Source organism: Globicephala melas, chromosome 4 (genome assembly GCF_963455315.2).
Source record: "Globicephala melas chromosome 4, mGloMel1.2, whole genome shotgun sequence".
Classification (NCBI taxonomy): domain Eukaryota; kingdom Metazoa; phylum Chordata; class Mammalia; order Artiodactyla; family Delphinidae; genus Globicephala; species Globicephala melas.
In genome coordinates, this window is record NC_083317.1 from 69,942,769 (window position 1) to 69,959,302 (window position 16,534).

The 16,534-nt window shown below is 49.9% G+C and overlaps 1 protein-coding gene across 1 annotated transcript in view; it reads right to left on the bottom strand.

The window, feature by feature from the left end:
- ITGB5 (integrin subunit beta 5) overlaps positions 1-16,534 on the bottom strand; it is a 121,383-nt gene that overhangs the window by 26,631 nt on the left and 78,218 nt on the right. Inside the window, exons 9-10 of the mRNA XM_030858752.3 lie at positions 14,698-14,832; positions 5,594-6,023 (exon numbers count right to left, since the gene is read on the bottom strand). Coding sequence (XP_030714612.1) covers positions 5,594-6,023; positions 14,698-14,832 — 565 coding nt within the window. The remainder of the gene's footprint in view (positions 1-5,593; positions 6,024-14,697; positions 14,833-16,534) is intronic.

Sequence of the window (16,534 nt, forward strand, 5' to 3'; positions counted from 1 at the left end):
TCTATAATGCATCTTTGTATTTGCAAATAGCATCCGGGTAAACCATCAAGAAACTGACTAGAGACTAATATACATGAAAAGATGTGAAGAATTTTCTAGGCCATCCCACCTGAGGCACACAGTGGTAGCAATGCCACCAAGAGGCCCCCTTCTTCTTGGGAAATTAAATATGTCAAATCTTGGTTCATTCAAAAGGTACTTTTTGAGGCCTTTGTCATGGAGCCACATTCCAGAAGGTCCTATAAGTCATTTATGAAATATGCAAATTGCAATGCAGTGACAGAAGGTAGAGCTGTGACCATAGTCCCAGAGATGGCCACCAGGATACTTATTGTGAGTGTGAAAATTACATTTCTGAAGAAAACACTATGAATAGGGTGAGAGGTATTTTTATAAACATATCTGGATAACTGTTGCCATGGAGGTGTTTCACCTGGCAAGAATCAGCAAGTCCAAAGCTAGGGCTTAATGTCAGAGGCACTTTTACCAGGAGAGGCTTAACATAACCTTGAGATACTTTCTGGAAAACATCAGCCCAGACCAGCAACCTGTGTTTGGATGCTGGCTCTGGCCACTAGGAATGATGCCACTAGTGTCACTCTCCACATTTTTTTTTACATCTGAGAGAGAACTCTGCAGTGGCCCCTTGACCTCTAATTGCCTGCCACATGTTAAAGGATTCATATAAATTTATATGGACAAACTGGCCAAAAAACCTATTAGATGAAGTAAAATATATGAGACCTTACTTACACATACTTTTGGGATCTCACAGTCACAAGACCAAAAGCATTCTGTTCAAAATTCTATATTCTATTTGATGTAAATTTTCTCAATATATGAAACCCAAGAAGTAGACTATTAGCAAATTATTCCATGTACGCCAGTGCATGCATTTTAAGTACAGAGACTGCTGGAAGCATCAGGGTTGCGACTGATTTCAACAGTTTACCATAACGGAGTAACGCAAATCCCAGGAAATGCACTGTTTGGGTACAGAAACCAGCAAAGAACAACAAAGTTTGAGCAGTAACCTTTAATTACATTGAAAACAACTGAACAGACCATGTCCTTCTTCACATGTTCTATCAGCAGAGGGATTCTGAAGGGTCTACACTTTATGAGACTCAAAAGAACAGAAGCCCTCACAATGGCCCCATAGCTCCCTTTGTACACACAGGAATAGTCTACGGACAGAACCACTCTCTAAGTTATGTTGCCTCTAGAAACCAGACGGAGAAACTGCAGCCCTGGCTGCACACACATTCCCATGACAGTGTGTCACAAAAGTAATAACCAAGTCGTTCAACTGCTTCCAGACCTTAGTCAGATTTGCTTCACTACTAACTTTTACGATGTATAACATATCACAAGCCTGTAATCTCTAGCCCGTCCCCTCTGTCCTGTCTCTTGGTTGGAGGTAAGGACTGGAGCCTCTTACAGACGGAAAGACCAGAGAGAATTGGAGGAGTTTCTCTCCAGGATGTCCCCACTGGTCCTGGCCTGGCTCTGCCTCAGCCCCCGTCTGAAGATGGACCAGAACCACGCAGCTACCGTGGGCCCAGCTGCAGGGGGAAGGGCTGAGAAACACTGAGAGAACGCTGAAGTCAGCTGCTTGTGAGTCTCCGAGTCAGCATCTTCAAGACCAGAGTCGTTGTTGAGAAATAAGACTTCTCCCCCACAAAAACCCTGAATGTAACTGCGATCCAAGAGCTCAAAACCAGCGGGCCAAATTCCGGAGAGGGAGCCCAAAGCTGACCACGGAAACAAGGAACTGGGGGCGGATCCCTCACCCACCCGCTGCTGCCTCCTGAACAAGCTGGAGTGTTTGAGACAAGGAACGAGGAGCTGGGTGCTACATCGACGGGTCAGGAGGATCGGTCCTGCCCGGAGCTGGGCGTCCTTCCTAGATGATCACACACCACCATGACCTTATTCCAGAAACTACTGTCTCCAGGAAGACCTGGATAGCTTCAACTAGTTGTTGCTTTCACAGTGAAGGGGTGGAGGAGGCTAACTGGGGAAAGGCAGCCAAGTGTTCTAATTATTGATGTGTTCAAGTAACTCAACTTCAGGCACTTCTTAGGATGTAATATTATATGAAAAAAAGCTACAAAATTGTACACATACACACACTTAGAAAAAACTTAGAAGGAAAACCTCTTAAAGTATGAATGATGGAATGGTGAACAATTTCTTTCTTTGAGAACATTCTAGACCTAAGAATAATCCTACAGCTAGTTGGAGTTGCTCTCTTTGACTGAGAACACACTTTAGGAAGGGATGCATGTGAACCAGTGAGGGTAAAAAAGTTCTTTGTCTGGTTCACCAGATGGTTCAGATTAATCCTGGTCACCAAGAAGGAGACAGACAGCTCAGACTGACCACACATCCATCAACTCCCCCTGTATTTTTCAAGCTTTCCAACTTCAGGGGAACGAAAGACATCTCAGTTCAGCAATTCCGAGGAGTTAGTGACTCAAAGCACCGCACATGTGGGAGCCCCAAGGGCTTTTTAATTTTATTTATTTTTTTATATAGCATTTCTTATTAGTTATCTATTTTATACACATTAATGTATACATGTCAATCTCCCAATTCATCACAGCACCACCACCACCCCTGCCGCTTTCCCCCCTTGGTGTCCATATGTTTGTTCTCTACATCTGTGTCTCTATTTCTGCCAAGGGCATCTTGAACCTCCTGTTTCCACACCTGGGGACACAAGAGAGTCTCTCAACACGACAGGGCTGGATGGAGCGAAGGGAGGAGCGAGCACCCAGCATCTGGCAGGAGCCTGAAATGCAAGCCTAGCTCAGGAGGACTGTGGGTATTCACTCAGCTACAGAATACTCCAGTTTCCAGAATGACCGGTTTTCCTTACTAAGGCCTCTCGCACCTCATGTACCACCCGGCCCACACCTCCAGGCTCTGTGCTGTATTATTTTCGGAGGCACATGACATCTGAGGGAAGGAGGGGAGGCAGCCCCCATGTGCTGGGCCCTGTTTCCTGCCAACCACCGTGCTGGGTCCTTTATCCACGTCTTCTCTTTCAATTCTCAAAGTGATGCAGAAACAAGGGAAGGCTGGGGTGTTTTTAGAGACAGGAAAACCCAAAGTCCAAGACAACCCAGGCAGTCGGGAGGATAAACCATGGGGATGAGATCTGCACAGATCGCCCGACCTAGCAGCCCTGGCTCCCAGGCAACACACACACAAGCAGCCTTCTGGACGAAGACACATCAGAGGATTATTTCTGGTACCTGAGGGGTAAGGAGGGAGCTCCGTGATAATACTTGCTAATATGTTAAAAAAAAAAAAAAATTCACGGCTGAAAGCCAATTACAGACACAGCCAGGCTTCTTGGAGCATTTATGGTGGCTGCTAAAGGGAATAGGCAGTCCATCCATCCCGCCGTGCCGGAAGTCCTCAGCAAAGCCCCGACTCACGGGGAAGGCGGCCCCGCCTGCACACTGGACAGCAGCTGTGGCTCCCAGGGGTGTGTGGCACTGACTCTTAAAGGAGCCAGTGGTCAGCAAGGCAATGTGCCTTAGACACATTCTCTTACTGCTCACAACAGCTCTGTGCCCAAAGTGACACAAGCAGCACGTGGTGGTGGTGGTGGTGGTGGATTTAGGCTCGGACCTGCCTGATCCTAAGCACTTTTCCTGCGAATCCAGACAGAACCATCCCGTGGAACCACCCAATCTATCAGAAAGAGTGGACCCTGTGGCCTGATCAGCACATCAAATCCTGACTCTTGCCAGCTAGCTGACTCTTCTATGACATTATACGTCCTACATTTTCTGGAGCAATTCCGAGTTTGAGCATGCTGGTTCCGTTGCACCCATGGGTGTGCTCATACTTGTCCTATGATGCATTCTGCCCCCGGAGGCCCCACGGGCCTACGCTCATCTGTGCAACCCTCTGCATTTGTTTCTCCCATGGAGGGATGGTTACCCCTCCCGCAGTGACAGATCATTTATATGTTCTGATTTGCTTCCCATGTTTGTGCTTTATCTTCCCTGTCACACTCTTAAGTTCCTTTTCAATCGACACTTTACCACTGGAAGACCGTTCACAAAGAAGGAATCCTGGAAACAGAATACACAGCAGTAGAAGAAACTACAATCCTGCCTAAAATTGTTCTGCTTACTCGACTGCAGGTGGCATGGTGTTGGACAGAATGACCCTTTAGAAACATGATTTTACAGTATCTTGTCAGAGCGCAACTCCCAGAATGGGAGCTGCCAAACTGTAATTTGACTGGAACCCATGTAAAGTCCTATGCTTAGATTCAAAAACTTAAGCGCCCCAACGTGACACAACAGAAACTTGGCTTGGCTATAGTTCATTCAAACTATTAAAAATCTTCAACTTTTGGTAAAGTTAAAACCAAGTTCAACGGTACAATGTGATTGTTTAACAGAAAAGAAAAAGTGGGTGTTGTTAGGATGTGTTAATGGAAGTGGAACGTTCAGGTCACAGGAAGCAAATGTTTCGCTGAACTCGGGGCTGAGCCCTCGTTACCCAGATGACAAATAACACGCCTGATTCTGAGAGGCACACTTAACAAAATGATAGAGCCTCAGAGAAGGAAGAGACCTGGTGTCTAGCCTGGATAAGAAAAGAGAACAGAGAAACATAAAGAAGTTCTCAGACGTTTGACAGTTTGTCATGCGGAAGTGGGAGCCTAAAATGTGAACCGCTGAGCAGAAGTGACTGAGAAACAATCTTCTGTTTGATATAAAAGGAAACTTTCAAATCATGTCTATGCGAGGCAGAACGATGGCCCTCAAAGATGTGCACGGCCTAATCCCTGGAATTTGTACCAGCGTTACTTTACATGGTAAGAGGGACCCTGCAGATGTGATTAAGTCAAGGATCCTAAGATGGGGAGACTCGTTGGATTATCCCGTGGGTCCAACGCAAATCGCAGGGCTCCTCATAAGGAAGAGGCAGGAGCATCAGAGCAAAGCAGAGGTCAGAGTCAGAGACATAGCTCAGGATGCTACACGGCTGGCTTCGAAAACAGAGGACGGTGCTATAAGCCAAGGGATGCAAATGGCGTCTAGAAGCTGGAAAGGGCCAGGGAACAGATTCTCCCTTAGAGCTTCTAGAAGGAATGTAGCCCTGCTGACACCTGGATTTTAGCCAATCCATTTCAGACTTCTGACATCCAGAACTAGAATAGAATACATTTGTGTTGTTTTAAGCCACTAAGTCTGTGGTAATTTCTTAGAGCAGCCATAGGAGATGAATGGGATGTCTAACAAGGGAATAACCTCTTCTGGCCCCAGGGAGCTCCCCGTCCCCAGGGGCAATCAAGAAGAGGCTGATCACCTGTGTCAGGAATGCTGTGTGGTTAAGTCCTGGATGACCCACGGCCGACCCCTCCGACTCTGAGAGTCCACATCACGTAGCAGTGCCACCTCCTGCTTTTGCATTCGACACACTGGTTCCACCCCCAAGGTTTGCCCTCATCTCCTCCCAGGAGGACTGTGGCAGGAAGTATAAAGCATGCTTTGGGGATGTCCAAACGGCACCCAGGCCTGTGCCTGGCTCAGAGCAAAAGTGCTTGCGGGGTGCCTACCTGAGCAGAGGACTCCTTTGTTCCTGGCACAGGAGAAGTTGTCGCACTCGCAGAAGGGCCCGTAGATCTTCCCAAACTCGCTCTCGAAGCAGGCGCACTGGTTGCAGCTGCACTGCCCGCGTCCGCTGCACAGGGGCTTGCCCTCCGCTTCTCGGCACAAGTTCTGGTACCCGCTCTGGCTCTCCCCTTCCTGGCACTCACACCTGGTGCCCAGGTAGCTGGGGTTGCACTCACACAGGCCGCAGACGTAAGTCCCGTTGCCACTGCATCTGGCGCTGTCCGGCTCCAGTCCTGCACTGCAGCTGCACCTGCAGTCGTAGGTGACCCCCACCTCCAGGCTGTCCCGGAATCCCACGGGCCGCAGGGTGAACGTGGGCTGCGTGTGTTTGCCCGGGCAGCTCCGGGCCTCCACTGACACCTCAAAGGATGCCTGCGCAGGAGAAAGAGAGGGGATGTGGTGGCCATGGTGCATCTGGGCCTCCCGCTGTCTGCACCAGCCTCCTGATCAGCCAGGGGCCTGGCCTGAGCACAGTTCCTCCAAGGTCCTCAGTGAAGAACTGGGGCCAAATCCAGCCCCTCCCCACACTCACGGAGGGCCACTCCAACGGCCCGAGGAGGAAGAGGCCCCGGAGACAGCAAGCCCCTTCGCTTGACCCAGGAAGGGCGTATTCAGGCGTGCCAACATTTGACAGGCACCATGCTTGATTCTTCAACGTTCATCATCTTTTTTACCTCCCAGAGGAAAAGGGCTTCCACAGGAAGGTAGAAAGATTCACTCAAGGTTACAAGGTTCTCTTTCTCCCCTTTTCACTTCTATCCTATGCTCTTCCCGTCTCCATTTTGAAAGTCAACAAAATATTCAACAATATACCAGGCACCTCCCTCTATGCCAGGTTAGACGTGGCTCCCTGAACTCATGGGGCGCTGTGGTCGAGATGCCCTGGCAACTGCCTGCCCTTCTGCAGAGGTGTTTCCTCCCCTGCTGGAGAAGGGAGAGATGACTCTTGTGTCCCTTCCAGCATATCTATCTCCACACAGACACACCTGAGCCTCCCTCTGCCCCAGTTTCTCTCTGCGTGATCCTCACAGCTGTGTCTTTCACAATCAGTCCACGGTCCAGAGGTTGTAAAGAAGCATCATTGCCACACACATGGACAGACTTTTTCTTATTGAACAAAGCATGTAAAGGAGTGTTGCTAACTCCCGAGCTGCTTATGGGTTGCCATGGAAACAGGCAGCAAGGTGGACCTCGCTGGCAGATGGCAATGGAGGAAAGATGCCTGTTAGCAGCCCACATGGCTGGGATGTGAGGAAAGCAAGGACGCTGCTCGCTGTGATTCTCCCAGGGAGTACAGCGTGATTCCACCTTCCCCTCCCCGCCACCATGTGGTGAGAGTCATCCAGCAGGGCCCTCCAAGCAGGGCGCTGTGGAAATCTGCAGACAGGTAGCTGGCACGCCCTGACCAAACACCATCCTGAAGTCCTTCTCCCCCGAACCGACAGAGGCCTGGTCTCACACCAGAAACTGACCCACCGCCTCTGGCCCAGACATCTTTCTTTTTCAAAAGGCTCCTCAGAACATTCTGAAACTCAGAACAAGTTAGGAACCACTTTTAGCTACTGGTATTGTTAACTCTATTATTTGGGTTGGAATAGAACTGGTTTTTAAAAAGCCATCAATAACCTGCTTTACTGGGTACTCTTTAGGTAATAAAGTGTATTTCTGGAGAACACTCAAAATATCTTTTTCTAAACGTTCTACAGAGGGCTTCCCTGGTGGTGCAGTGGTTGAGAGTCCGCCTGCCGATGCAGGGGACACGGGTTCGTGCCCCGGTCCGGGAGGATCCCACATGCCGCGGAGCGGCTGGGCCCGTGAGCCATGGCCGCTGAGCCTGCGCGTCCGGAGCCCATGCTCCGCAACGGGAGAGGCCACAACAGTGAGAGGCCCGCGTACCGCAAAAAAATGAAATAAAAATAAACGTTCTACAGATCCTTGTCACTTTGGGATCTTTACTAATTCTAAAAGGTCTCCCCTCTGTGACATCTAGGGACACCCCCCCGCAGGGTGGGAGCCGGAGCGCGTGAGGCTGAGCAGGAGACCCCGCTTCCTAGGTCCTGGAGAGTCTGCTTGGCAACAAGACACCAGGAGTCGGCATTAGTGAAGCAGTATCACAGCAGACACCATCAGACAGGTGCGCTGAGGACAATGACCAGGAGCCAGGGTCAGAGGACGCTGGGCGAAGCAAGCCAGCTGCAGACAGTGGGACGGGCCCACACCCCACCTCCACGTCGGGGGTGGGAGGCGGCAAAGGGAGAGACTGGCAAAAGCACGTCCACAACCCAGTCCCAAGGCCCTCAGGTACAGCTGGGCTCTCGAGGTAAGGAAAAAAGATGTGGACCCACCCAGGGCGCTGCAAGCTGCCTAGCGGTTACCAGGTGCTGAGTACTACGTGCACCAGGCCCCGTGCTGGGCATCTCCACGCGCGTCTCATTTACATGCCCTAGGAGGAGGCGTCCTCATTTACCAGAAGGAAAACGGGGCTGGTGGGCTCCGGGAGCTTAGTGCTGGTCACACAGCTGGGGAGGGGTGGGGCTGGGCCTGTGCTCTCCTTGGCATGTCACCTCCTAGAAGCAGGGAATGAGGCAGATGTCCAGTGTCCAGACCTGGGTAGAGAGAGAGAGGCCCGGCTCACAGAGGGACCACTAGACGGGAATCCACCCAGTAGTGACCAGAAGCTCCTGGTCAACTTTCAACCTTCCTGCCTTGGGCTGGGGATAACCTGAGCCCGCAGATGGAAGGACAGGGAGGCTGCACCTGACCGAGGTGCCACGGGGCATCAAGAATGTGGAGAGAGATGAACATCCCTCCCGCTGAGGCTCGGAGAGACGCCTACTACCTCCCAGGGGAATAACTTTGCTGGACTTGTTAAATGGAAAGCCCGGCCCCCCCACAAAGGCCGCTGCGGGTCAGAAGTGGAAAAAATTACAAAGGAACAGCCTGGACCAAGAACCAAAGGCATTTAATTATTGCAAGACTGTGGGGAGTGTCCATCTGTAAGCATAACCTTCCCCCAGGAAAACTTGCCTGCACCAAGGGATCAAGTAACAAGAGAGGGAATTAAATCTCCTGGGCCTCGCAGATGTCTGTGTTTGCTGGAGAGGGAGTGGAAAGGTTGGGGATGCCCCTGAATCAGTGCCGGCAGCTGATCACCCAGGATTCAGAACGATTCACACACTGTCTGCCCAGTCTAAGGCCTGGCTTCTGAGCAGGTCCCCGTGGCCTTCTTCAGCCAAAGCTCTGGTCTAACCAAGGTCCAAGCTGTCGGGCCCCATGCAGCCTAGCGTGCAGCCGGCCACCTGATAACCAGAGAACAGGTCCATTTCAGCCACTACGTCTCAGGTCCTGCTGGGCACAGGAATGCTATAAAAAGCACTTCGGCAACAGCAAGTCAATCTGTTCTGCTACTCCTCCCTTCAGAGTCCACTTCCCTGAGGGCTCAGGAAAGAATCCAGAGAGTCTGTCAGGCAGCTGGAATGAGGCTTCTCTTCCCTGATTACTGTGGACTCTTGAAAGTGAAGGCTCCCCAGTTCCAGGAGACTTTCCGTTTTCCCACTCGGAGATTCCAGAGGAAGGTCGCGGACACAGCAGTCCTCCCTCCCGCCCAGTCTTATTATTTGAACCTCATTGGGATGCTCCTGGTTCCCGCACAGGGCTGCCGGCCTGACCACCCTTTCAAAGGGGCTACCCAGCCCCCACCCAAACCCACGCTCTGCAAATGCCAAGTCCACTAGGAGCTCGCTGAGACAAAGCGTTGGGCATGGGCAAGGGGTGGAGAGCCCCAGGGGAGGGGCCGGAGAGCGGGACGCTGTGGGAAGCCCCCAACGGGGCTCACTGGGTCCTTTGTACCGGGCGTTAGTGCCAGTCGCACAGCCAGCCACTTGCATACTGATTTGTCAAAGCCAGTTCATGAGAAAACTGACTCCCAGTGGCTAGGCCCACTCAGTCAGCCCTGGTTGATGCTGGGAGGAAAATTAGGGGAAAAAACCAGAAATCACTGGATTTGGGACTGCAAGATTTCATGTAAGGAGTATTTCTCTGAGGACAACCTTTGTCCCTCACCCCCTACCACCTCCCCTTGCTTCTTGCCTGGACAGATAGATCTCTTAACCCAGAGGTCACAGGACAGTCACAGAACCATGGCCTCTGATTGGAAGTGACCATGGAGACGGTGCCCGCCCACCTCCTCCACCTCTGCAGGAAGCTCTGGTTACATGGAGGCGAGACCTGCCCGGATGCCCCTTGAACCCAGCTGTCCCAAGGCTCCCCCTCCCCCATGGGCCATGTCCTTATCCACAGGCCAGACCCCGAGATGCACCGGATGGCAGTTACACCCTGTCTGCTTTCCCTAACCCCTCTCCTCCAGTGAGCCCCCGGGCCCTTCTGCTGTGCTCTTTACTCCTGCCTACCCTCCTCGCCATTTCTGACTTACCCAGAGCCCTCCCAGCTCATGGCACTAAAGAACGGAAATCATGCCTGCCAAATAATGCCAGACACCTTAGCTTGGCACGTATGTCCTACCAGTTGGCCCAATCCCGCCTCTGCAGCCCCAGCTCCTCTCTTCTCAGTTCCCAACCCACTCCCTGCCTCAGCTGCTTCACACCTGCAACGGGGCAATCAATGCTCGTTCACACCTTCTCGGACTCACCACTAATGGGGCCTCCCCACTCTTTTTCTATGTCTGGAAAACTCGGAGCCTCAGCTCAAGCAGCACCCCCTCTGCGATGCGGGGCCCTTCCTCCTTGGGGCTCCCGCAGCACCAGGCCCGGCTTTCATCACTGCCCCCAACCCTATGGGGTTGACTCCTGCACCTACATTTCCTCCACCAGATTTGTCCCCGGGACAAATGTCAAGGAGGAAGTGCCCACATGCTCAGGAGCAAACCTAAGTCCAACTGTCAGCTCTTTGGAGAAAGTTCAGCCTGAGATGAGGGACAGAAGTACATCTCTCCTTCAGCAATAAGGGGGTTGAGGGGAAGCCCCCCAGTTCTCCCTCCAGGCCAGCTCCGTGGGCACGTGCCCGTGCAGTCACACAGAGCCCCATGCTCAGAAGGGCCCGCGCTTAGTTTAATGCTCTGCTGTTGTCATCCTGAAATTCTTTATTTTTTAACAAGGACCCCACATTTCCATTTTGCCCTGGATTCTGCCCCCCACTGCCTCCAGGGCCTCAAAGAGCTCACCTCCGGTGGCCTACAAGAAGCACTGGGTCCGGCTATGACAGGCAAGTGGCCACTGCTCTGTGTCAGTGTGTTTCCACCCACACAGCCCTGGCGGCAGAGCCGGGGGCCATGTGACTGTGGCCTCTTGGGCAGAGAGAGGAAACAAGGAGCCAGCATGGCAGGCCTGCCTTTGGGCCGCTGTCTCAACAGGACCATGGCCCCGGGGACCCCAAGGGAGGCTCTCCCCGGCCCGCCCATGTGGAACTGCTGTGGAGGGCGTGGGAGAAGCACCCTTCTTCCTTCCGTTTCAAATGCTCTAGAAGTCATCCAAATACGTCTGAGATTTTCCACTTTTGTGAAAAATGCCACTTAAAATCCTTTCCTGTCTTCTGGACAATGTTCCTATTTTTCCGAAGTATCCTATCCTAGCAAAAAACAAAACCTGTACACTACAGTGTCCGCACAAAAGTGGCGACGATCCCACCTTTAGCTCCTCTGAAACTTTTACTTTCAAAATGCACGAGGTATAAGGAAAAAAACACGCACTGTGGCATCAGTGGTTGCAGCTCTGACTCCTGGCGCTTGTGCTCACCAGCAGCCAGGGCCCCCCACCTCGGAGCCTCAGTCTTTCTCACATAAAATGGGGAAGTAATGTCGCCCTGACAGAGGCTGCAAGCAGCAGAGGAAGCCAGCAGCCAAGCCCTAGCAGAGCACGGAGAGTAAAATAAATTCCCACGAAATGGTAACTCTGTCATTCCCTCCACAGTCAGAGGGCAATGACCAGGGAGAGGACTTGGTCTGGAGAGAGCTGTGAGTCCACTGCCGTCTGTGGGTGATCCCACATCTCGGGACGCCCAGCAGCACTGAGCCCCAGGGGGTGTACACAGAATGCGGTGAGGTGTTCCCTGCTGGAGGCCCCGGCCCTTGCTACGGTGCTCTGCTCTGAGGTGAGCCGTCTGAACGGGGATGATGGAACAGGACCATAGGCATGGGCAGCAAGAGGCCAGGGGGAGGGGGCATGGGTGCTGGCATCAGAGCCAGAAAGCCCTGGCCTTGAACTTGAACTTTGCCACTTACTGGCTGCTACTTACTGGCTACTTACTTGGGCACTTAATTGAATTCTTCGTGCCTCAGTTTTTCTCATCTGTCAACATGAATAACTATCTTCCTTACAAGGGACCCAGTGAGGAACATGGAGCTAACCCTTTGTCCAGTTACTTTCCAGTCCTTTCCAATACTAACTGCATTGCCCCCTTGGGTCCATTAGGGACCCAATATTCTTATAATAATTTCCCCTTTTTTCTTATGGCAGCATAAACTGGCTTCAGTTTCTGGCATTCAAAAAGAATTCCAACTTTATGCTATTATTAGCAACAAACACCAGTTCCTTTGATCTTCCTGGTGTCTATATACCTCCATCAAGATAGTTCCTTTACACTTGCCCTCTGAAAAAAAAAAACAAAACTGAACAAAGAACTCCAGACGCAGTCTGACCCACACAAAAAAGAGTGAAACCATTTTCTCTGGGGTTCCATTAATGCAGCCTCAGTTGGCTTTTTTTTCCAAAGCAACACTGCTTATTCACACTGAGCCTTTGGGAATTAGAATCTACCAGATCCTTTTCTTAAAAGCTACTGTCAAACCAAGTTCCCTCTATCCTATTAATATTCTGAACTTAATGTAAGATATGAATCCTGATGATTTCAACACAGCTCAATTTTTAAAAATGTTCTTAAATCTTGGTTTTCCTGCTTTATAAGCTAACCTGTTTTCTCCAGCTCTGTGACCTCCCCAACTTTGATAAGTAGTTCTCCCTCGAGTTAATCTCAAGCCGGGAGTAGACAGGAGACAGCTGGAACCTCCGTCAAGTCTTCCTCCAGATGACGTTATCGACACTCTTAGAAAGCAGGTTTACTCAGCTATGCATCTGCCTAGCTGTGCTATCACCGACCCATGTTACCTGTCTTTGCATAAGGATGTCATTAGAAATTGTCAAGAGACTTCCTGAAACCCAGGCGCCCGGTGTGTGTGCCGTACATCCTCCTCCTCGCCTCTGTTCCACTGAACCTATTTGTCCAAGTAAAAGGTTCCTTGTTTGGGTGTTTCTCACACATCATTCTTTAGCTTTCCTGACACACTGCACCAAACATCCCATCCACAGATCCACAGAGTCCACTTACGTGGAGTTTTTCTGATTAGTTCTGCCTCCTTCCATTTTTCACAGCTGTCTCTTTAAAGCCGCTGACTATAAGGCTTTTGTGTTTTTTAAAAACATCATCTGGATTGATTAATCATTGCAATTGATCAAAACAACATAAATATATCACAAAATTTGACAAGTATTAAAAATGAAATTTTATTGGATGTGCCACTTTAATGAGATGGGGCTTCCCCACCCAAGCAGTTCATGTACGTTGAAAATATTACTCATTGCTAAATAAGACAGGGAATGGCATCAATTCTACTCCTATTTTTTATTTGTATAGATTAAAGCACTCTCTCCAAAATTCATTCAGGTCGATAGGAAAATGGGAATAGGAGTTTTGTTACAGCAACGTCACCTTATTCTATGAGTACCTTCTTAGCAAAACGCCATAAATAATCATTTTAAATTTTTAATGATTCATCGTTTGAAAACTTGATTAGGCCAATCTTTCAATTTTTTTTTTTTTTAAAGCAAAAAGAAACTTGGAAAAAAACCTGCGTTAGAAAAAGATCTGTTACCTAGTCATTAGAGTCCTTCACTTTCTCAACCTTGATACTGCATTCTGAATGGTCCCTTTGCTGGGGTGAGGTACCACTGTTAAGATTTAGAATGGGTGAGATGTACGCCTGTGGGTTGTAACATGGGCGAAGGGCAGCTGGGAAGGGGAAGGAGGGAGAGAATCAATTACAGAACGTGAGGCAGCTCCAGAAGACCACGCTGCAGTGTAAGCAGTCATGCGGCCACACCTCTGTCTTTTGGAGCCCTTTCCCTAGAATCCGGGGTATGTCTGCTTATCTCCACCTTGGCCATCATTAGTGCTTATGAAAGCCCAGGAGATACGGTCATGTATTTTTAAGGTCCCTATAATTTTTCTGGTTCCAACCAGATTCTTTAGTTACATAAGAGAACTTTCCCTCAGTCCTCTATTTGCCTTTCTATTTTCTGAGCAATGAAAAATGTGTCAATAAAGCAAGGAATGGATCTCACAGTCTGCTTCGGGCAGCAGGACTCTCTAGAAGTGAGGATGGCTCTCCATCACCACTCTGCCTGCCTCTGAGCCAGTATTTCATCTTTGTTCTCATCATCCATGTATCTTCCTCCTTCCCTCACGTCCTTGGCTTGGTACACAGATACACCTCTTTATACACAATGTTGCTTCTCCACCATTTAGTTATATCCACTTAAACCCAGACAAGGCACCCATGCCCTCCATTGCAACAGAGTTATCCATTCCATCTCATCAAATCAGAAGAGGTGGATGGCTTTCTTCATACTTTACATAAAGGAAAAGTGAAAGTCGGATTACCCAAGGCACAGAGCAAGCTGTAGAAGACTAGAAACGAAGGCAGGGTCTTTTAGCTTTCCACCTACATTCTCCCACTGATTTCATCCCTGTCAAACAAAGATAATGATGGTTTAAGACACCAAAGGCACAATGTCAACTTGAGGAAGCCTTAAGTGACAACGCACTGAAGGCTGTGGGCTGCCTGGAGCTTTTTACTAAGTCCACCTGCATCTTGAAGGCACAGCACAGGGCAGGCTTAAGAAAGTCCTCCAGTATGCAGAGCTGGAAGACAGAATACAAACTCCTAAAGGCCTCTAATAAGTCACGAAAGTTATCAGAAGCCAAAGAATGATGACCAACATTAACAAGTATAAACAAACGGAAGGTGAGAACTTACTGTGTCCCCGATCTTCAGGCCTTCACACTTCCTCTGACCAGGGTAAGATACACCGTCCTGGCAGGTAGCAGTGAAAAAGAGATTGATATCCTCCGGCTGATCCCAGACGGACAGCTCCACTTTAGACCGGATGCTCTGAACAGAGAGAGAAGATGAAGCCAGAACCAATTAGTAAAGGCTGCGGCCAAGATGTTCTCCACACTGGTTCTCTGATGCCCACATGGCTTCCTTTAACTCCGGGATCTCAAGCCAAGGCCAGATCCAGTGGGCTAGGTTCGCTGCCCCTCCCTCATCCCTTTCATCCTCTCCACACCCACACACTATCTTACTAGCCCCGGCCTGAGGTCTCCCTCTGTGAGCTCAGAGAAGTTGCTAATGGCCCACCTGCCATATGATAATCTCATCTGCTTCCAGGGCTCATGCTCTGTTCCTGCTCGTCTCTGCAGAATCACCCCATCCCCACCCTCAGCTTCGGACAGTGCCTCAAATCTTGCCGTACGCGCCCCAGACGCTGGGCCTTTGCACGTGCCTGGGATGATGTTCCTTCGCTCAGCTGCTCTTCTCTCTCCGCCCCCCGCCCTCCGTCAGCTCCCTATCTTCCTTCCCCATCAGCTCAGCAGGCACCTCAGATGAGGTCCAAATTCATGAGCTCTGAACTACATTCTGAGAGAATAAGACCTTATACGTGGATTATGTTCTCAAGACAACGGATGAAGCAAAAATCAAGCCAGAATTACCCGACAGATTAGAAAAAATAAAAGACTAAAAATATCAAGTGTTGGAAATGAGTTGGAGCACCTGGGTGCCTCATACCCTGCTGGTGGGAGCGTGAACTGGTACAAGCCTTGAGAAAAACATTAGGCAGTACCTACTAATGCTTAGGTCAACCTTAGACAAGCAATTTACACTAGGATTATATCCAACAGAGATGTGTACTGACCAGAAAACACGTACGAATGTTCACAGCAATGCTGTCTGTAATAGCTAGAAACTGGAACTACCCAAATGCCTATCAACAGAACAGACTTTTTTTTTTTAATTATGGTGTGTTCATGTAGAATATCACACAGTACAAGAATGAATGAAATGACTACATGTCATGACACTGATGAATCTCATATCACACAGCCCAGAAGAAGCCAGACGCCGAAGGCATACATAGTCTATGATTCTATTTATATGAAACTCAAAGACGGGCACAACTAACGGTTACCCCCAGGGGACAGTAACAGAAAAGGACACAGGGGTTCTGGATGCTCGTAATATTCTGCTTTTTGGCCTGGGTGGTTCTATACTCGGGTGTATTTATTTTATTTATTTATTTTTGCGGTAGGCGGGCCTCTCACTGCTGTGGCCTCTCCCGTTGCGGAGCACAGGCTCCGGATGTGCAGGCTCAGCGGCCACGGCTCACGGGCCCAGCCGCTCCGCGGCACGTGGGATCCTCCCGGACCGGGGCACGAACCCGCGTCCCCTGCATCGGCAGGCGGACTCTCAACCACTGAGCCACCAGGGAAGCCCTACTCGGGTGTATTTAATTTGTAAAAAGTCTGTACAACCTTCTGTAGGTCTCCAAGTTTAAAAAATTGACACTGAGAATCTCTAAGGAGGATGTACTTCAGAGACAGAGGCCAAATGAAATACCTGGCTTGTAGTTAGGGCACATCTTACAAAAAGAATTTTTTATACACTAAATACACTCAGAATAGCAGGGTGCACACACTCCGAGAGACACGTGGACACCCCCTCCACATCGACTGACAGCCCTTCAGACTCCCACCTCCTTCTCAGGCGCGCTCCAGGGAACAGGGCGTTGGACGGAATGGCAGGCAGAAGTGCT